This window comes from Oryzias latipes, chromosome 10, assembly GCF_002234675.1.
Source record: "Oryzias latipes chromosome 10, ASM223467v1".
In the NCBI taxonomy this organism is placed as follows: Eukaryota; Metazoa; Chordata; class Actinopteri; order Beloniformes; family Adrianichthyidae; genus Oryzias; species Oryzias latipes.
The window spans coordinates 8,029,155-8,052,300 of NC_019868.2; the positions used below are offsets into that span (position 1 = coordinate 8,029,155).

At 40.1% G+C, this 23,146-nt stretch overlaps 1 protein-coding gene across 5 annotated transcripts in view; it reads left to right on the forward strand.

Moving 5' to 3' along the window:
- enox2 (ecto-NOX disulfide-thiol exchanger 2) overlaps nucleotides 1-23,146 on the forward strand; it is a 206,680-nt gene that overhangs the window by 57,692 nt on the left and 125,842 nt on the right. Inside the window, exon 1 of one of the 5 annotated variants that reach the window (XM_011479893.3) lies at nucleotides 4,639-4,976. The exons of the other annotated variants lie outside the window; for them this stretch is intronic. Coding sequence (XP_011478195.1) covers nucleotides 4,955-4,976 — 22 coding nt within the window. The 5' untranslated portion in view covers nucleotides 4,639-4,954. Of the gene's footprint in view, nucleotides 1-4,638; nucleotides 4,977-23,146 lie in introns of those variants that run through there. 5 annotated transcript variants of the gene reach the window in all.

A 23,146-nucleotide genomic window follows, 5' to 3' on the forward strand; every position in this document is an offset into this window, starting at 1 on the left:
TGTGCCCTCCAAACAACACTTTTCTCCTTTTTTCCACCTCGCCAACGATAACTTTTACTTCACATTGAGGGAAGTTACGTTTTTTTGATTTCCTCTCGGTGTTTGCCATGGTTCCGCAATCAATGAATATTCATTTGTGGGCGTTTCACGGACTATTTATGGGCAACTATGGGCGTGTCATGAAGCCGCAAAAAGCTGCGCTGCATTTAGAATCGGTTGTGATTTATTAAGGGAAAGATGCGTAGGATGTGCGTGCGCACGGTTTTATAAATCCGAATATTTCTTTGCGTACGCACGTCCCATGTTTCATCCGTACGCCATTTCTGACGCAAATCCTACGCAAAGCTTTATAAATGAGGCCCCTGGTTACAGTGCAATTCTCTATTACCTCCAATGTTATGAACAGATTAGGTTGAATGAGAGCAAGAAGGCCCTGGTTGCATTCTTTCTGTGTGGAAGTTACTCTTCATGCAGTGTGTGGGTTTTCTCCAAGGACTCCGGCTTCCTCCCATAGTCCAAAAACATGCTTCATAAGTTAATAGATGCCTTCTAAGTTGTGTGAATGTGAGTCTGTGCGGCCCTGCAACAGACTTGCAACCTGCCCAAAGTGTATCCCACCTTTGCCCGACAGTACCTGGGATAGGTTCCAGCAACCCTGTGACCACAAAAAAGATTTGGAAAATGAAATGGATGTGTTATCAAAAACTACAGCTGTGCAACAAAATACAGTTATATCCTTAATATTTAAAAAAAAATATATGTCAGATTTATGCATTAAAAGGGGTATGTTTTTTATTGGCAGATGACTGGGCAACAAAACTGGGCCTTTGCTTTGTTCTCTCCAGTTCCCTTTTTTCAGAACATTATGGATTTGGATAGAATATCAATATGGCTGACCCACGTCAGGCTTTACTTTTGTCATCCATAATCTTTTGGTCAACGCCCCAGATTTTTAGTCAAAAACACACAATACAAACTTAACCTTTCAGATATGAAAACAAAAATGACTGTTATTTTCTCCTTCTTCTAATTGCAACTTTAGAAGAGAAAGAACAAACTTCCCTCTCTTTGCAGGTTAAGAACAGGGTTTAAGTCATCAACTTGTAGTAACATGTTCTTGTGTACCTCAAGCTGCTCGAGACCTGCCTAAAGTTTAAAACACAAATCTAATTAAACCAAAATTTTAGTTGCAATTATGACATTTAAATTGACTAAAGATGACCTTGCATCACCTAATAAACCCAATGGACTCGTATCATTCTGTAAAGGTAAACAAAAACCTGTTAAAAACTAAGGGAGTGTCATCATATGAAACAACAATAAAACAGCAGGAACAAACATTGGGAAAACATCATTGCCTCTGGCCACTAACGTGGAATTTGAGCTTGCACTGGCTGTTACTCATCACTATGGCTGACAAGGGTAATTGGGTTCTTGCTGGGAAAACATTCATTTCAGTTATGATGAGCTTTCTTGTGAAATTGTGGGCAGCCCCGGTTGTGATTGGGTTGTTTGCATTTTTTTATGACCCTAAAATATGGAGTATAAATTAGAAACTCATGGCTGAAGTCGCTGTGTTCATGTTTTCTGATAAACTATTATATGTACAGAGTTTCTATACAGTTTGTGTTTTTCTCTCCGTCAAAGATTAATAATTGGAGGGGTTCCAATTATTTTATCTAATTTATTTTTTTAAATGTATGCAAAATCTCAGTCTTCATCATACTTAGTAGTGTTATGTTACTCCAAACAATTTAGTTTCATCTTTTTGTGTCAAGTGTAATGCTGAAGTTTCTTTTAAATAAAAGTTGGGGAGAACTCTTGAGACAATAGCCCTGCGTATAAAAACAAATGGAGTTGGAGGAGAAGATTCTCCTCTAAAGCTGTTTTTCTGTTTCCCGCTGTTCAGGTTCTTGTTAAATTGTACCTGCAGGGGGAAGCTGTCAGATGGCATAATATTTTATCATGCATTTTTTTTTCCATTGTTGAGCTGTATCTTGGCAAGAGTGTGGGTATTATTGTTGGACTTATATTCTGATCAAAAAAGTGTTGCGTTTTCACTTGCAGGAAATGCTGGTGGATTCTGATAAAAAAACTACTGTTTTTAATAGAGAAAATGATCCTTTTCTTGTTGAGATCTGAGGTCCATAGAGACTGTCAAGCAACACCTAATGATGATGGATTATAGAAAGACCCCCCACCTTTAAGTGGGTAGACAAAAACTAAGGACTAACTGTTGAGAACGATTTGGAAATGGGAGGAATTGTTCTCTGGATTTTGTTTTATTCAACACAAGTAAACAACCCCAAGTCGTTTTTTATGTATGTAGACAAATACCCATTGGACGGGTAATTAGCACTCCAAATGCTGAAAATAAAAGGGGGGCTGTGGACTTTCAACAAGCTTCCTCCTGATTGGAGAAAGTGGTTGCCATAGGAACAATGAGTCAGACCAACTTGGACTAATCACTGCTTTCTGTTGATTTATGGTTCCAACATACCAATCAATGCCTGTAATGTGAAAAATGAGTGACTAAATTGATTGAGTTTGGTTAGAGTTGGAAGCAATTCATTTTTTCATGGGTGATGTCACATTCACTCGGTCCAGTTTTCGTATACAGTCAAAAGTTACCCCCACCCCTTTAATGACCTTAAACTAGCGAAAGCAAACGTAAAAATAATAATAACGGACATTCACATCTCACCACTCGATGACTCCAACTTTGTTTTTTTTGCTTCATCTAAAAATGAGCCACCAATTTGAATTATTCACCCTGCTCATACTGAGGTGCCAATTTTTGTTTTTGGATGTTTATTAAGTTAATTATGCCAAAAAAATGGAATGAAAGTTAAAGATTAACCTAGGCAACAGGTCAGTCTTAACTTTGCATGAACTGACATGTCAATTTCTCCCAGTTTTTTCCAGGATACAGGACTCAGCTGACGGCTGCAGTGATGGATTAGATTACATTCTCCTTGGAGTTTTCACGTCTCTTCACAGCTTGTGCCTAATTACAGAAGCATAATAGTTGTTTGCTTTTCTGTTCTGCTCACGTAATTAATCTTTTGACTGAGTGTTGATCAAACCAGGACAGTTATCGAGCCTCGTTCATTTACAACTAATAAATTGTTCACAGCTTGAGAACATTTTCATAGACATTTGACTGGAATACTGAAGAATTTAGACTAAAATGTGTGTGTTAAAAGTCCCACTCCAATCATCTTTTAATCTATCATAAAAGTAATTATGATTAGGTTGTTTTAAGACATAATTTAAAAAAAACTGTGTCATTTTCTAGGACATAGTTTCTGCAGAGCGACAGTAGTTCAATAGAAATTTACCTCTGAGTTGTGGGCGGTCCTATTGACTGTATAAGAGGACTGGACTGAGTGACCCCTCCCCCGCTGTGTTCCAAATAAAATTTTCTTGCTAATCTTAATTTTTTTCATATTTTACTGTAGTTTAAGTTGTTCGAGCTTTAAACTGATTAAACCAATCAGATGTCTCTATAAAAGAAAGTGGTGCCTGCTGGCCACTTTGTCAAACATTTGAAATGTTTGATTGACAGATTCTCCAGAGCCCGCTTTCAAGTGGAAAGGGTGTGGACTTCCAAGAAGCTCACTCCTGAGTGTTTGCCCTAGAAATGATAACTTGGACTGACTCACAGTAAATACTGCTTACTGACGATTTTAGTTCCAACCTGGTAACATCTGTATCACAAAAATTGGCGACTCAATTGATTTAATTTGGTTGGAGCCGGTAGGAAACCCATTTCTATGGGTCATCACACTCTCAGTCCACTTGTCTTAAAACGGTAATTGCGGGCTTGCTCACTTTCTATCACCCATCTGTCTACTGGCTCTCCCAATAGCTCACAGCCCCTCACACCTCCAAGCTAACATTATCGGTGCACCAAAAAACTATAGAAAAAGTACTATAAGAGTAGAGAAAAACTCAAGTACTGAACAAATAACTATCTCTATCCCGTTACTAACAGCAGAGCTATATGAATTAATAACAATCTCTTTGTTCGGCAAAAATTATTTGTAATTTGCACCAAAATTGGCGAGCAATATTGGAGCAGTGCAGCTGTGCAGTTTTGAGCCACAATGCCACCTTGGACAAGGACAACAAAAACGCACATGGATCTATTTGTCTACAAGTAGATGCACCGGAATGGAGCAGAGAGGGGAGCTTGTGGCCTGCCCAGTAGTTTGACAACTAGTACTGGCTTTTTCAATTGGCGTTGTTTTTGAGGGAAAGTACTCAGAAATGTAATTACAAGTTTAGTTGTCTTAATGTTTGCCTTCCACCGTGAAGAAAATGCCACAACAACATAATAAAAACACCAAAAGAGGATTTTCATCGGAGAGACTGGAGGTTAATTGAACTGATGTTGGATAAGTTCGTGTTGTACTGCATACAGCCTTTTGTCGAGTAACAAAACTTTTTTGCGTAGGTCACCTGACTCCTTTAAAAATCAAAAATAAAAATGTAATTCTTCCTATGATTTAACACAGCATCCGACAGACGCGGCAGCTGCGCGCGGAGCGTGACATGAATGCGCGCGCGCGCGCTGACAGGCTCGAGCTCTCCGTGAGAGCGGCATCATCTGTCGACAGTTGGATCGTTGTGAAGTGTCGGGGAGTTAGGTGGAGTGTCGGCGGGTGGGGTGGACTGCAGCTCCCACAGACGGCGTCTCCTCCTCAGCAGCTCGCTCGTGTTGGGTGTCCGCCGGGCTCGTCGAGAGGGCGGGCTCGCTGCCGCAGCTAAAAAAGGTCCCGCTTCCGTCCGGCTGCTCTCATTGCAGTCCAGCGTGCCGCGCGGAGCGGACGGACAGCGAACCGGCTCCGAACACGGATTTTTATTCTTATTTATTTGCAGATTTTTGAATATTTTTGCCGCGTACAGTTCAGGACCGACGGGGGATATCGCGACTCGCCTTCTGGGGACAATGTTTCTGTTGCAGTACACAGGTACACCCTTCAAGTTTGCTCCGTTTGCTCGATGTTCCGACCCGCGGAGACCCGGGAAATGCTTTCTCCTGCCGCGTGCGGAGCTGACGCCGCTGCAGGGTCCAGCGCGTCCTTCCCATCATCATTCTTACCCCTCATTGCTGTTTCCTTTTTTTTCTTCTTGTTTTATTGATCTCCTCCCACATCGTCGGGCGTTTTCCAGCTGTTGAGGTTCCATCGTTTTGATGTGTGTGTTTTTTTATATGTTAAAGTCAGCAGATGCGTGTGGAAAATGAGCGCAATCTGACAGCCTGACGCAACTGGCAGAAGTTTTCCGATCAGACGCACTCCCACCTAATCTGGCATATTTTGTGCGGTTCAGAAGGACCGCATTTGTCCATCGTTAATCTCCGTCAGGCGGGCCTGTTTTTCTTTGCTCTCTTGGCTGCAACAATTAGGAATTTAGTGCCTTTATTCCCAAATCTCAAGAAATGACTCATAATTGGAGCATCTTTGAACTCAGAGGATCCAATTAGGATGCAATTAAGCCAGAGATGTTTGAAATCTGACATTAAACTGCGCATTCTGCTTCACTCCGGCTCCTTCTCTTATGGCAGATTAACCTTAGATGTCCCACAGACGTTTGAGCTGTTGTTGTTAGTGTTCAAAGCCATATGTGGGGTGTTTTTTGTTCTTCTTTTTATTAAACCGGGGAGAGCACCATCTCATCAGGGCAGTGATTGTCACCTCTAACCTCCTAGATTGATTTGGAGAACAGTGGATCATATTTGTCTCATCTCTGTAAAGGATGAGATTAAATCTGAAGTGTCTGATCACTTGTGAGTTTATTATTCCACATTGATTTATTATTTTTTTTTTTAAATACGTCTTTACTGAAAGTGGCATTTAGTGTGCAGCACCACCTCTTCACTGACTGCTCCTCTTTAAGGTGGTTTTTGTGCAGAAATGCGGGGTATCAGAGGCAGGATCCCTTTGCATCCACTGGCTTTGAATGAAATTGAAAGAGCGTAGGTCGAGTGCCTCCCCATGACCACTGGGAGTGAAAAGTTCCATCAGAGCCGGTGACAGTCTGCTGCAGTCCTCTCTGATCAACCGGCAGAGCATCCTCAGATCCTCTTGCGATGTCGGGAGGAGTGTGTTGCTTAGATCTGATTTAAAGGTTGCATGTAGAATGCTTGGAAAAGGAGCTTAAATATGTCAGCTGTCGCCGGTACTTGGCGATAACATCAGCTTTTGTGAATTCTTAACTCTGGGGTGCATGGCCATTCAAGGGTAGAAGCATGCCTCCTGCAGATGTGACCAAAAAAGTGAGCCATTGTTTTGAATTTTCTTCACAAACCCATCTATCTTGTAGGTTAATAAATGTTCTAGTAGTTGTGCTGAGAGGCATACCACTTTAAAAATGATCACATTTTACTTGTTAGTTATCTCTGACCTGGAAATGTAAATATACCAGCTGAATCCAGACTGGATAATTTATTCATTTTCAAGTGACAAAGCGAAGCTATTTACCGACTCTGCCAGCCAATCAGTATTCTGCTCCGTCGGTGTAACCTGAGTGCTCAAAGCTGAGCTGACAGACGGGTGGCAAGCTCTTTAGCTTACTGATGAGGCAGGTTTTGAACTTGAAAGGTTCTGTTCAGGTTGTTGTCTGTTAGTTAAAGTAAGCCAAACAAGGCGGCCCTGCTCCCACTAATACGTCTGAGATATGGCTCATCCTGATGAATGCTGCTGAAGAGGGAGACAGGATAAGAGCAAGGAAAAACTCCAACTCTGTCCGATCCTATTCATTAAGATTATATGGTTTATTTTTCTCCCCTATATATATATATATAGAGATCTCCTGAAAATACATGCTGTAAATAAAAGCGTTGTCAGTCAGACTGGTTTAGGACAGTCGAAGTCTTTAAAAAGATCAGTCAGAGGTGAACTGATAAAACGGAGAGAGAAAGTCTCAGATTGATCTATTTTCATTGGATTAGTATTTATCGTACTTTTATTTTTGCATTTTCTGAAGACATTCTCATCGATTAATTTATTCCAGAGTATGACACCACCATGTCTTTACGTAACACTCATAATTTGACATGTTTAGAGAGTTATCCTTCAACTAGATCCTGTAGTGATTGCCTTGATTTTGCATCACTATTGCAAGAAGCTCTACATTTGGACCTTTGCTTCATGATTTCAAAGTGCTACAAATATTGGTTTTTCATTTTTTATTTTTTTTTTCTTACCAAGAATTCCTCACTTATCCTTAAAGAAACACCTGCAACTCCAAAATGATTAATTGTATTTAAAGTCCCTTTCTGATCCTCTTATGATCTATTTTAAAAGTGTCCCCAGTGGTGTTTTAATTATGAGTATGCCCTTTTTTTTTTAGCCAAAATAAAAAAATCTTTGTCGTTTTCTAGGCCATAGTTTCTGCAGAGCGGCACAATGTCATTACAAATTCACCTCTGAGTTGTGGGCAAAACTGTTGATGCTCTCTCCCGTTAGCTTACAGTGCCTCACCACCCCAACTTAACTACGGGTGCAGCAAAAATGGTGAGCAATACTGCAGCTATCCAGCCGTACAGTTTTCAGCCAGATTACCAGCTCAGATGAAGAAAACAAAGACGTACGTGGATCTATTTGTCTGCAAGTTGACGCTTCAGAATGGAGCGGAGCAGGGAGTGTGTGACCCGCCCAGTATAATTTCTATGTCACAACTACAAGTTTTTTCAATCAGCATTTTTTCATCTGCTGCTGATTCACCACAATTTAAATAAAGAAATATTCAGAAATGCAATTTTAATCTCAATTGTCTTTATATGTCCTCCACCATGGGAAAAATTCACAAGATCATGTTAAGAACACCAAAAACACAATTTTCATCAGAATGGGTCTTTAATAATGTTTATTTGCTCATATATAAATGGATATTTTTACTTCCATCCTAAAGTTAGCAATGGATTATTTAATGTGGGTCTACTAAATAGAGAGATAAAGACATTCAATGACCTTTTACTAATCTGTCACAGCTCATCATCAGTCCTTTCACACCCTTTAGTGGGCCAAATGTAAGCTTCTCTTTGCCTGACTACAGTTGCTATTACAGCTCAAATCCAGTAGTAGGAAATGTCCATTGTAGATTATTGCAGATTGTTGGCTTCAAAAATTTAGGCTATATTTTCTTTTTTAAAATGTTGCCCACCTATTAGCAAGCCACTCCCCTTCATTTGGTGCAGTTACGCACCATCTGCTGGGTTGATGTTCCGATTTGTGGGGTTGACGACTTAAACGCTCATTACTGGCCCGAAACCCCTCAGCTGGATCTAGGGTGATGGTTGTCACTTTCTGTGTAATGGCCATTTGTATTTTCAATGGGAAATCCAATTTGATGTTGTTTAAGTGTTCAGCTTGGAGTTGCAGCCTCCCTTTAACGAAGAGGCTGGAATCTGTTAAGGCTAAATGATTGTATGTTGGCTCGTGTGGAAGAGTCCTGTGAGGATCAGCGGTGTTGGCAGCAGCAGAAGTAGAACCTGTAATGTTGTATCCAGCCTCTAAGAGAGCTTGGCAGCCTGAAGGCAATCGACTCTGAGGCTGTAACTGGATCACTGAGAGAGCTTTCCTTTTCTAATCACTTTCATGATATGCCGCCTTGCAGAGAACCTTGAAACTGGAGCTAACTACTTTGCAAAGTTCTACATAAAAGATGAAGAGGGCAGCCCCATTTTATTTCTGCTTTAAATTTTGTGTTTGGCTCAAAGACGCGTGAGGCGGGGTCGTGGCTGTAGTTCTGCTGCATCAAACCCATAAGATAGTCTCTTTGAGCGCTGGAGAAAACAGAGACAGTTTGAAGAAGCTGGATTATGCTCATCACCAACGACTTCCTCTGCAAGTTTTCCTTCCTGTCTGAAGAAGATAATGAACACCTCAACCGTCCACATTTCTATCAACTCTGAGTGCAGAAACAAACTCCAGTGTTTGGTAGAGCCACACATCTTACCATGCTGCCTAAAATATTGGTTCTCAGTTAAGAAGAGTTATTGATAATTGCTTTATATTTGTCTCACATCAGTCACAAACACAATTGCAGACTCTGTTATAAATATAAATTAACTTTTGCTCACTGCATTTGATCTATGTTACAGGTATATCTTAATGACGGGGACCTTTCTGTGTGGAGTTTGCATGTTCTCCCCGTGCATGCGTGGGTTCTCTCCGGGGTCTCCGGCTTCCTCCCACCGTCCAAAAACATGATTCATAGGTTGATTGGCAACTCTAAATTGACCATAAGTATGACTGTGAGAGTGAATGGATGTGTGATTGTGGATATTCTACACTGCGACAGACTGCCGACCTGTCCAGGGCATCCCCTGCCTTCGCCCATAAGTGGCCGGGATAGGCTCCGGCAGCCCCGTGACCCCGAAAGGGAAAAAATGGTATACTTAATGACACTTCAGGTAATCTTTGTAAAGGTGTCTTGAGAGTACAATTCAGTAGTCCCTCACTATAACACGGTTCACCTTTTTCAGTCTTGCTGTGTGGTGGATTTTTTTGTGAAATTTTGCGTGGTATTTTTAACAGCACATTGTGTTCTGCGTCCTGATTAGCTGTAGACCACTGTCAGTCGTTCTCCGCCGTGGCATTTCTCTTGTGTAGTACACTTAGTTTGCCAAATTTAAATACATTTTAGATTGCAAGCAGAGCTTTGTTTTCATTGTGTTATACTGGACCTGTTTTTCTATGAAGGGTTGACCTTTGAGAGTTTTAACAAGAGAGAAAAGTGTGAAAATGTTCATGTCAGTAAACTGTGCAGTGAAGATTTTTTTCAGCAGTAAGACATCTATAATAATTGCTAAAAGTATAGATGTGTACTTCACAGGTTTCACATACTGGGGTTATTTTTACAATGTAACTTGCGCGATTATTGAGGAACCACTGTATAGGTTATCTTTTTTGTGTGTAATAGAGATGTCTTTAGCATATAGTAGTAATACAGGTTCCTAAAGGAAGAAGGTTGGATGTGTTGGTCATTGACAGTGTATGGATAACACAGAGCTTGAACTGATCTTGGATTTGGGTTTGATGGACGAGTATTTCCTTTACAAACTTTTTGACTGTTCAAACAGTACATCATTCTTCTTCTTCTTTGTGGGATTTCCCATTTATTTGGTGTCACCCATTCTCAGCAATGTAAAGACAGTGGACCAAAAACAGGCAGATGATAGGCTTTGCAACACAAATACATACACATGTTGACAATGCTTTCCCAACTGAGCTGCATCCAAGGTACAGGTAAAGTTGTCACTACAATGTGCAGGGTGCATCTTCTAGAGTGTTTCACGGTTATAAAATACAAGAGGGCAGCTCTGGTTAAAATGGCAAAGAAATTGAGAACATTGTATTCTGTTGTATGTTTTTCTTCTCCTGATCTAGAAGTTCCCAGGAAAGTGGTCGAGAACATGATTAGAGGTGATAAGGGGATGATTCTCATACTGTGAACACATGTCTATGAAGCTATCCATCCAAAGGGTTTTTGGGGGTTATTTTGGTGTTTATTTATTTTTTTTATAATAGATTTTGTGCATTTTGGAGGTCCCTTTTTTAAATTCTGGATTTCCACTTATAGCTGACCAAAATGACTTATAGAAGTTTCATGACATTTATTAGCCCTCTGCTGATGTATTGTATTTCTAACTAAGCTATTTAGGACCTGACCCTTTTGGCCTAACTTGTTCTGTACACACACTGATTTGTGGAACACATCACCCTGTAGCTGTGGACTTGCTTCAGTGATTTGGACCGAAAGAAAAAAGGGGGTGTCCAGAGATTTTCTTGTCTGGAAAGCAGCCATCACTCCAGTATAATAGAGACTAGGAGAACAGATTTATACGGCTCCTACTTTAGGAGGAAGGAATGGCTTAAGGGGGAGAGGAGCGTGAAAACAAAATGGTGCCAAAATAGATGAACAGAATGTAACCAAGAATGCATTATTAATATAGTGGCAGAGGTGCTCTGTGTTCTGTCTTATGGGAGCATTTTTTCTTCTCAATAGAAGTCTTCAGGAATACAGTGTTTGCTTTCATGGGTTAGCTGGTTGAGTAGTTCTGCAAGGCTATAAACATCATATTCCAAATCCTGTTTACACAATAATTTGGTGGTCTGTTGAAATGTGGTTGCAAGCCCACATTATACGCAGGAATTTTTCCATTTTGCAAAGCGCAGTATTCATTCAGTGAGTTTTCTTTAGAGTTTTTCTTTTCCGTATTTGCATCAGCTAACTCAAATTCACAAATCCCCACTGTGCATGTGCCTTTCACAAGAGTGAGAAAAAATGGGTCTGAAATGTCACCAGACGAGTTCTGAAAGGTCTGGTGTCTGAGCTCAAAACCAACCCTGTGCTCACTGGCCCCAACCGGATAAATGCAAGCTTTTTTTCTGCTCTCAGCATATTTTACTTGGGAATATGAGGCATGTAACCCTTTCCCCCCCAACTCTCTGAGGAGTGGGAGGTCACAATTTAGCGAAAGGATGATACAACAGCTCTGTAACACTTTCACTAAAGAATGAGTGGTAGTTTCAGTGACTTCTTTGAATTATAGCTTTGTCTATTTTGAACCACTGGAATGTAACTTGAGGCCAGCAATTAGGTGAGGTAAATATCCCCCAGTTTGACTTGACGGCAGTTCAACTGAGCGAACGTAACAGTCTCAAGTTCCCAAGTGCATGGAGTTTTCTTTGTGTTTCTCAACACCATCATTTTGGGTTTATGTACTTGATTGCATTTGAATGCAATTTGTTTTCTTTTTAGTTGCTGTCCTTGATTTTTAAAACTGGTGGATATTTTGTCATTGTTGTGCTTTCAAAAGAAAATGGCTCAGGAACAGAGTCAAAGCGGTACAATGGCTACGTTCACACTGCAGGGCTTAATGCTCAATTCGGATTTTTTGAAAAAATCCGAATTGTTTGCTAGACCGTTCACATTTCCAAGTAAATCCGAACTTTTGTGATCTCCAGTGTGACCGTGACACGACCCAAACGAGACCCGCATGCGCAGAAGCCAGAAGAATACTCAACGGTGAACGACGTCACTTGTTGTTTGCGGAGCCAACGTTAACAATAGATGTCAACAACAGTGTTGTCAAAAGCAGAGCTCTTTTTGTAATATTACATTTATTTTCACGAAGGAGCTGCACAATTACAATCTTCTCATTTTAAGAAGGCATTGGAGTCGGGATCGTCTGTACCCACTGTAGTGGAAGAGGAATGTGTATGTGTTGGGGCCGTGCCCCCGCGTGTGTATGTGTGTGTGCAAGCGCGTGCCGCGACTGAGAATAGGGGGGGGCAGTGTGGGCGCGCATTCATGTTGTGTGTTACGGAGGACGGTAATAAAAGAAGGTTTCCCCCAAAATAAATGCTATGGACTCTTTATTAACCCGTTCTGGAGAATCTAAGGATCAGAACAGGGAGGAGGATCGCCTCGGGTCCCCCACGCTTGAGCACGGTCGGAAAGGGGAGAGAGAAAAAAAAGTTATCGCGGGAAAGGTTCAACACCACGCTCGGCCATTTAGCTGGAATTTTTTTCAAAACCGCCCAGTTGCGATCAGAGCCCTGGAGTTTGGCCTGAAAAGAGCGATCAGCCCAAATATTAATCCAATCAGTGACCTCCCTTCCCTTCCACTGACTGGTCTCAGCAGCATCGTCCACCATGGTTGATGTTTACGTTCTCGTTCCCGCCTACTTCAACGCAAAATGATGACGTTTGTTGCGTGTCGATGACGTACGGTTCGGAATCAAGTCGCCTGGCCGGTCAGACGGCGGTCGCAATTGAAAAGAACGGCTACAATTCGGAATCAGGACGGCAAATCCACGGGGCCTGGGTCGCAATTGAAAAGATCGGATCTGTGTCATTCAGACTGTCATGAAAAGATCGGAATTGGGCCGCTTAGGGGCAAAAAATTCGGAATTGGGTCGTTTCAGCCTGCAGTGTGAACGTAGCCAATGTGACTCTTCTTACCCTGATCTATTCTGCACCCAGCAGCCCTTTTTTTTGGCTGTTACTTCAGGATGCAACTAGTATTATTTTCTTGTGGAAAAAAAACCAAGAAAATCTTCATTATATTTGTCAATTCTTGTTTAAAGAAGGTGCCAGTCGTAGCTGGCAAATAATCTATTACAGTATGGGATCTTCTTGGGCTAGTGCCACCATATAAATCCATTTAGGAACAGGATGATTGTTAATCTACGTTGTACAATAACAATGTAATGTAAGGATAAGACTGCGTGTGAAAAACACCAAAAATTTTGGACATACCACAGAAATAGTTCATACTAGAGTGGAAAATCTGAAATATTCTGTTTTACCTGTCCACTAGACATCAGTTTAAGGCTTTTATTGTAAAGATAGCATTATTCTAAAATATCAGTTTCACTTAAGTCTCATATTCTTTAAATTTTTGTTCTAAATTGGTCATTTTCATTATTATCCAACATAGGAAACATTAAGAACAGTCCTTACTTGCATCTGACTGACTCAAAGCAGCTGGAGGGGGAAGGGCAGTTTCATTTCTACACTAGATATGACCCGAGGCTCTTCCCTAGTTCTACTGGAGAAAAGTTATCACAAAGAAAGAAAAACCTCATAAGTAAGTAAGTTTTGTGGCTGACCTTTCAAAATGAAAATAAACAATAAAACCTGCTCTCTGTCCTAAAGTGGAAGGACGGGTTTACAAGTTTACCATAATAGTATTTCCATTAATATTGCAAAAATGAGGTTTTTGCTCTTTTTTTTTATTAAGCTCATTATTCACACCATGTTTCTTCCAGATAAACCTGATTGAAATAGATTTGTTTTTTCTGCACCTGATAAAAGCTCAAAACCTAAATGTTTTGGACAGTTTTTAGCTTTTTAATGTCCATAATGTTTGAGTTAGGAAAATGTATAAAAGAAATAAGACAACAACAATTTTTATTTTCTCAAATCTTTCATATTGATTAAAATTTACAAACTATTTGTTTAAATGATCTTCTTTCCCTAGTGTAATCTAACCTAACTGCACTGTTGCTTAACATCAGCTTGTATTTTTGAGCAGTCTACTCTGCATGGTGGGAGCCGATGACAGTGAAGACGGTGGCCTTAAGACCAGATGCTTAAAAGTGCTGACTTAACAGCATAGCACTGAACACAGCCATTACAGAAAGGAAGGTAATTGGATTCACAAATCAGCCGTGGCACCAGGTTTATAGTGCCACTGGCCTTTATGGGTCATATTTCAGAGTCTGCTGGGCAGTTCATCAGAGCAGGTCTGGTGCAAACAGGAACTGCTGAAGGAGAGACAGACTGTTATAGGAGTGCCTCATATTCTTCTTTCCCTTGAGGAAAGACAGGGTGGGTCTAGAAACAGTGTTTTCCATGCAGATGTTGTAAAATATTACATTAGAGGAATAACCCATTTGGTTAAGGTGCAATAATAGCTTTAACCAAACAAGTTTGGCTTTTTTCTAACCATTGTTTTTTTTTTTTTTTTTTTTTAAACTGTTTCTACTCCATTTTAGGGGAAACCTTTTTTTCTAGCAATTTATCTCCTTTTTGCTTGATGTCTGCCTTGTGTGTGTACACACCTCTAGGGTTGAGTGGAAAGAATAATTGAGGAGGAACTTTTCGCTCCCTTCTTCTTCATGAGCTGCAACACACTGCAGGTTCACAGTTGCGCTTTCTTTGCTTGTCCCAACAAAAGTCAGGGAGGTGGATCGATATGAAGATTAATTATTGTGTCCAACTGCACAGTTGCACCAACAGCTCACATTTGTCAGACCTCTCGAGAGTGCCCAAATGCTTACCCTGACGAGAGCTGAGCTTTGGCTTGTTAGTGTATTCTCTGGACCGAGGCTGCCCTGAGAGTAAATTGGACCGGGCTCCATGAGTAACAAGCTTGGGTGCAGTACAGCCCAGCTCAACACCACCCCCTTCCAAACTGGAGGTCCCACAGCATGTCCACAACCCGTCACAAACTCATTGTGGAATACAGATAAAAGCATTCTCTATTGACCATTGATAAAATATTATAATACGCCTTGGTGTACGTTTTCTTTTAAGTATTTTTGAGAAATTACAATATAAGCAAAGGTACTACAAACCCAACCTTGTTTATAAAGTGCAATATTTCATTTATGTCCAGCTTGACTGCATGTGATTTATTTTAGATATCTATACTTCATCAACATGTCTCTGTTGAAGCATATTGATGTATTGTATCTTGAAATATCCACTGGGTTTTGCCAGAAAATCAGGACCATGTGTTCGGGTGTAGGCCTAAACTGCAGAGCCATGGAAAAACTGCCCAACAGAAGAATGATAAATGTCCTTCCAGAAAGCCACTAGGATTTCAGATTTTTTAAGACCTGTTAAAATCCTTGGCTTACAATCGGGCATCACTGGCAGATGCCAGGAGAAAGGGATATCATACTTAATTCTTGGATTAGATTAGGAAAAAGATTATTGCAGTTGTTAAAGCAGGATGCCTGTGTCCCGGATAGACGATGATTCATAGAAGTATGGGGTCATTTGAAAGTAGAAAATCAGAGCTTTTTAAAAAAGACTGTGTTTTAATAGCAAAAATTGCATTTAAATAAACAACAAGATTGTTGCAAGTTATAAGCTGCTCCTACACCTGGCTGTGGTTCCTGTCTCAGGCTCTACTCGCGCCCCTGACTGTCCCCCCAACCATGGCTGGATGAAGCTCGTCTGCTGGACTTTTATATATGTAGTTGTAGAGTTAGATAAGTTAATTCTTCTCTAAGAGTTCTGGTAAATCCCCTGTCCATCCTGGGGGAGGATCCCTCCTTCATGTGGGCACCCCTGAGGTTTCTTCGTTTTTTTCCGGAATCCGTTTTTTTAGGAGTTTTTCCTTACCGCAAGGGGGGGTCTAAGGGCAGGGATGCCACTATAGCTTAGTCAGTTTGTTCGTTCATTTTAGTATTTTCCTATTGAACCCTTTGTATTCATGATCCTTTTGAGTTCATGTTTACTTTGAAGCCCATCGAGACGACTGTTGTTGTGATTTTGGGCTATACAAATAAAATTGAATTGAAAAATTGAATTGCATAAGACCAAAGTGAAAACATCTCTCCATAATGCACTGCCTCCAAGTTTGGCAAAACCGTATCAGCAAATACCAACTCCTAAGAGGTTGATGGTTCTGGCTTGTTTTACAGCTACATAACTTTAGCACCAAACGTAGTAAAAAGCCCAATTCAAATTTTACAGGAGTGTTGGTTTTAAGGTTGCTGCACATGTGACCTCACAGTAAAAGAAAACAAATTACAGCTAGACTATGTGCTTTTCAGTTGGTCTTAATCTCAGTTGTGGCATTTTTATTTTTTGTATTATTTTTTTTCCGTATTAATAACAATCTTTAAGTACCAACAAGGACTTTTTTTCTTGTACCTGTATTACTTGTTTTTGATGCAATAAACTAACAACCCTTATTGCTCTCTAATTGTCTTTTACAATGCTAGGGCGTTGATTATGCCACAATTATGGTCCCTAGTTTATCTCCTCTGATGTGTGATGGATGGATAAATGGCATCAGAGGAGACAAAGGGAGTTTGCCTCCTCCTGTTTCATATGCTAGTGCTATCCTGTTGCATGATCTATGGAGCTTCATTTGTTTGTGCCGTTTTGGTAATTAACAAGGGTAAACCCACTCAGCTGACTGTGGCTGTTGGCTTCGTTTTTTCGGCTCCACTCATCCCAGATAATTAATGATAAAGCAGCATGAGAGCCCAAAGTCCACATTTTTTAATGGAAGGGATTTGCCTTGTTAGTTCAATTTAATCCTTGTTTTTTTTATTCCAAGCTTGGTAGTTCCCTGCCATCTTTCCAAGCTGTTGTAGTAAAGGATTTTATGACAGATTGGAATCTTTTGGGAGACTATCTAGTTGCCATTAGATTTCATAATTAGTGTTAAACAGTAAGTGTTTGTTGGTTTTAATTTCAGTTGATCTCTAAGTTAAGTTTCATCTCCTGGAGAATTCTATAACCCTAAATTAGGTCTATACATACCAAAAATGTTTCTCTCTCATGCTATAGATATCTAAGCCCTTTTGTTATTTATATTTACTCACCGTTATAGGCAGTTGTCGGACTGAAAGTGACCCATCTAAAGAATACATAGCAGATACGCTGCCAGCAAGTAAGTGGCCCTTGAGAAGTGGCAGACATCCTGATGGCAGAGACGTTTTTGCAGGCAGCTTATCAAGAAATATTTTGACAAAGGCTTTTTCTGACCGGGCCCTCATTAGTCAGCAGCAGCTCTAAGAGAGCAGGTGAGATAGAGACACTTTTGCAGCTGCTCAAAAGAAAAAAAGCCTTTCCAACAGCAAGTTAAATGTGCAAAGGTATTCATGGGTGGAAAGAAGGTGGGTAGCACAAGTCAAGTATGCTTTTTATTCTCCGAGTGAAATTTTACACAATTTCTTACTAGCATTGACTGAAAGCAAAACATTATCCCCACAATCTGTTTAAAGGTGACGCAGCGATTATAAATTGAGGGGTCACGTCACAACCATTGACTCTATACTAGAGTTGGACCAACTGAGTGTTACATCAGCCAGAGTAAATGACTTACTGCCGGCTCCAATGAAATCGAAGTCAATTCCGTCTCGATACAGATGTCGCCATGTTGGAGCCAAACAACGTCCCCTGTAAGCAGTGATTGGTCTAAGTCAGTCAGAGTCAAGGTTTCTATGGCAACCGCTCTTGCCAATTAGGAGTGACTTTGGCTACGTTCACACTGCAGGCTGAAACGACCCAATTCCGATTTTTTTGCCCCTATCCGACCCAATTCCAATCTTTTCATGACAGTCTGAACTACACAGATCCAATCTTTTCAAATGCGACCCAGGCCACTTGGGTATGCCGTCCTGATTCCGATCTTTTCAATTGCGACCGCCGTCTGACCGGCCAGGCCACCTGAATCCGAATCGTACGTCAGTAAACATCAACCATGGTGGACGATGCTGCTGAGACCAGTCAGTGGAAGGGAAGCAGGTCACTGATTGGATTATTATTTGGGGTGATCGCTCTATTCAGGCCAAACTCCAGGGTTCTTATCGCAACTGGCCGGTTTTTGAAAAGATTTCCAGCGAAATGGCCGAGCGTGGTGTTGAACCTTCCCCGCGATGACTTTGTTCCTCTTTCCGACCGTAGTCAGAAGCGCGGGGGAGACCGGCTTCTCCAGGGCCGAAGGCGGATCCTCCTCCGGGGTTCACTTCCCCGTTCAGACACTCATATTCTCCAAAGCGGGCTAATAAAGAGTCAAAGGCATTTATTCATGGGGAAACCTTCTTTTATTACCGTTCTCCTTCTTCCATAACACACAACATGAATGCGCCCCCACTGCCCCCCTCATTCCCACCTCGTTGGACGTGCTCTTCTTCTCTTGTCTTAACACATACACAGTCACACGGGCGCACGGCCCCAGCACATACACATCCCCATTCCACAACAGTGGGTACAGATGATCCTGGCTCCAATGCCTTCTTAAAATGAGAAGATTGTAATTGTGCTGGCTCCTTTGTGAAAATAAATGTAATAATGCAAAAGAGCTCCGCTGTTGACAACACTGTTGTTGACATCCATTGTTAACGTTAGCCACTTCCGCAAACAACGAGTGACGTCGTTCGCCGCCGAGTACTCTTCTGCGCATGCGGGTCTCGTTTGGGTCGTGTCACGGTCACACTTGAGATCACATAAGCTCGGATTTACTAGGAAATGTGAATAGTCTTGGAAAAAAATCGGATTTTTTCAAAAATCCGAATTGAGCATTAAGCCCTACAGTGTGAACGTAGCCTTTGTTGGAAGTCTACACCCCTACCTCTTGAAGGCAGGCTACACAAAATCTGTCAAACATTTGAATGTTTGATGTAGGGGCCAGCAAGTACCACATACTTGCACTAAAGAAAGAAAAAGATGGGATTAGCAAGAACCATTGACTGTATTATAGAACTGGATAGAGTGAGTGTTACATCACCCATAGAAAATGACTTAGGGTCCAACAAAATTAAGTTAATTCAGTCACCTTTTTTTCGCAATACGGATGCTGCCACGTTGGAGCCAGATGACATCATGTAGTTGTGATGGGTCCGAGTCGGTCTGAGTCAGTATCTCTATGGCAAACACTCCCCAAACAGGAGTGAGCTTTCTCTACAACCTGAAAGCCGCCTCTGGAGAACCCATCAATGGAACGTTTTGAATGCTTGACGTGAAACAACATTCTTTTATTGAGGCATCTGTTTGGCCAGTTTATAACTTGAATAACTTGTACTACAGAAAAAAATATGAAAACAATTAGGATTAGCAAGATCATATTATTTAAAAAAGGTAGCCGAGCAAGAAAGATTTAAATGACTGAGTAATAGCTGTTTATCTCTGAATAGAAGTCTGTAGGATTTTGGCTTTTTGGAGCCAGCGGGTACTTCCTGTTTAGATCGTTCAGTTGGAGGGGGTCACTTAGTCAAGTTCTCATATACAATCAAAGGTCACAACAGATGTTCTTAGGTTTTTTTCGAGGATTGTTCATGTTAACCAAATGTTTTATCCAATCAGGTTCTTAAGTCTTATGATTGACAAATAGGTCTTTTCAGGAAGATAACAAACTGACAAACACCAACCGTTACTTGCTTTGAATTTTTTTTCCCAAAGAAAACCTTTTCATGCAGGTTTAAAGCTATCCTTTCTTGATCTCAAACACACTTATACCGCTTTTGAACACATTGTTGGATCCAAAATGCATTTGCTATAAATAGATTGTGTTTACTTCGACTCAAGTCTCCTCTGATTGGTTAACCTGGATATTACGACAGCCACAAAAATCTCACAATAAGTGCTGGCCATGTTTTAATTTGCTCTCTATTTAGAATTGATCTGTTTCATAGACACGCACAATGGCAACACAGAAAGCTTTAGGCTAAATATTTGTTGGCATTTTCAGTTGACGCTATTTCTGCTTTGTGTACCCTGCAAGCATATTTACAGTTTGCTCTCTCCAGAACATTACTCCTGTTTAAAAAAAAGCAGTGAAAGAAGCTGTTTACGGCAGTTTATTATTATTATTATTGAAAACTGGTTAAATAACCACAAAAGCTGCTTGCATTTCCATTTTACAGGTTTTATTTAAATATAAAAAATGTTTAACCTGCAAAACATAGGCTTTTTGAATCAATGTAAAAATGGTGGTTTTCTGCTTAATAACTGTTTTTTGTGTTTCCTATTGTAAGATTACAATACATTTTGATTTACTGTCATTGTCTCAAGTACAAAAAATTTTTAAATCCTCTCGGGTCAGTGCATCACTCATTTAGTCTCTAAAATATAATAAAGATATAGAATAACACAAAATAAGTTAGAAAAACAACAGGCATACAGCATAACCACCTTGGAATACCTAGAGACAATCACACAAACAGACATTCATCTGCACACGCACAAATAAAAATAATCAAATTCAATAAAATCCAACTTTTCAATATCATCAGGATACCAATGTGCTTTACAACACTTTAAACGAAGAATTCAGAGAATTGTTAGAAAAGCAAAGGGCAACATTACAGTGGGCCAGGAAAGAACAAAATACATAGGAAACAGAAAAAATTCTCAAACATCAGAATTCACAAACATTGTCGCAGTTTGAGGAGGGATTGTGTCAACGTTAGTGGGCGCCAGTGGAAAACTATCAGCATGATTATGATGTAGACACATTCAGCAGAAGTTTCTTAGAAGATCGTAAGCCACTGGAATGGTTACAAGCAGGAAAAAGCTCTGCTTAGTAAGCTGAGGCAAGCCTGTTTAGAAACCAACCAAAGTTTCAAAAAAGTACACTGAAACTACTTTTAAGCCAGTGCTCTCATTTGACTGTGTCAGGTAAACCATGTACTGTTATGTTCTACACAGTGTACTAATAGATATCGAAATATAGTTCATCAAAGTAATTGACTTTGTATATTAGTGGCGGTCCAAAGGTATTGTTGATTGCCTTTTAAATCCATGTTAATAACAGTGGTGATAATAGAAAACACAATGAATCCCAAACTCTTCTTAGAAACTGAACTCTGCTTACACTGTATCCATGCAGAAGTAGACTCAATGATTGTTCAGCGGACAAACAAATACTTGCAAATTTATCACCGGAGGGATAGGTCCAGTGTTTACATTCGTTCGACTACCGTAACTCTTCAAACGTTGATGCAATTAACGCAATTTCAGTAGATTCTGAAGCGGAGAAAAGCAGCCTTGCACTGACACGCAACACTTTACAGTAGTGAAGTGCTTACTCAATCAACGTAAATCCGCTGATTTTATCACAGACAATAGTGGCTTTGTACCGTTACGCAACTTTAGATTAGTAGAGTGCATATCCTCCAGATATTCAAAGCCCCTTTTTTGAATCAGCTAAGTCACATTGATTGCTTAAACAGTCAAATAGTTATGGTATGTTAAAGAGCATGTATAGTTTAGGTGTGACAGCTTCAGTGTTAAAGGGTTAAATGTTGCTTGGTAACGATTTAGATTAGTAATACAAAAAGGTTCTGCTGTCCCTCACAATCAAACATAGCTTATTTTGACAGTTCAGCAGACGCACTTATGAATTCATCTGGCAAAATGGTGCGGCCACCACCCAGAGTGTGGCATCGTTTTTCCTGGTTGCCAGCTTGACTTGTCACAGGTCCAAATTTCCAGCATGAGGATCAACAACATTCACAAAAACCTGGGAAACTAAAAAAAAAGGGGAGGGGGGGTTCTTCTTCAGATCAGATTAATTGTGTTTACCATGTTCTAATGTAGTTCAAATATCTCAAAACAACTATTTTTATTACCTTTATATATATTTTGAGCTGTCAATGTGCTCTGAAGACTAGATGGCATAGAATGTCTTTCAGTGGTATTTTTGTACTGTAAATAATACATTTTAAGTGCTGAAAAAGCAAAATTCAATATTCCCTTTAACTCCTTTAATGGAATTAAACAGTCGTGTGTTTTGAACCTTTTTTTTAACTTAATGTAATGTTGTCTATCATGGAGTAAAGGAGATGAAACTTGTCAAGGAATTATCTTGAAAGAAGGAACGCACTACAAACTAACATAGTTTCTACCTATTGTTAAGAAGAGCATTATTTGTTTGTGGGTTTGGTGATTAAATCATTGGAATCTCATTATTTTACATATTTTTACCCAATTTTAAAGAAACTGATTCACGTTCAAACATTTGCTGCATTGGTCGATGACCCAGTCTTTTCAAAGGTTTTAGGGTCTCAGGCACGTCTTTCTATTTGACATCCCTTCTCAGTGATTTTACTTTGGCTCTTTCAGGATTTCACACCAACAATGTAGAGGTTGAGCTTGAAAAACAGATTAAATTTGGATTTATCTGGGTTCCAACATCCCAAAATAACAGCAGCTGTTGTTTGGCTGCTCTCAGACACTTTAGAGTCCTTTTCATGTTGGGGGTTTGCTGGACTCAAACCAGGCAAACCTCATTTTTAGTCTGATATTAATGAATGCCCCACAGGTTAAAGCACACGTCTGCTGTATCACCACTGTTGAGATGTTTTGGAATTGTTTTTTTCCTTCCTTTTTTATGATTATGCTCCTAGATTCATATCTAAGGACAGTCAGAAGTCAACTAAAGGGTTAGGTTTATCCTTTATATCTTAATTTTGGTGTCTTTTTTACAGTTTACAGTTTATTTTTATTAGAGTCCTGGATCTAGAAAAAAACATATATGTACTAAGTAAATTATCCCAAAGCTTAAAAAATTAATGAAGGTAACGTATTAATGTAACCTGTAACATGTAACGTACTAAAAAAAAACAGATTGGAACTTTTTGCGACTAATCCTCTGAAGTGTGTTAAAAATCAAAGATAAAGTAAAATAAAATTTCTACTTTTTTCATCTGAGCCCCAGTAACTCTATGATTGAAGAGAGAAATGAAATTTCAAAGTTGTCCAAAATCTGATGGTGTCAGTGCAAGGAACTGCTGCACTGTTGACCATGCTTCAAATACCAGAAGAGGCTGCTCCAGCTATCTCATTTTCTTCAATGCCTTAGATTTCTTAATGGATCTATCCTTCAAGTGGAAGTAGGACTTTTATTCATTACGATGGGTGACCGGCCTCCGCTGTG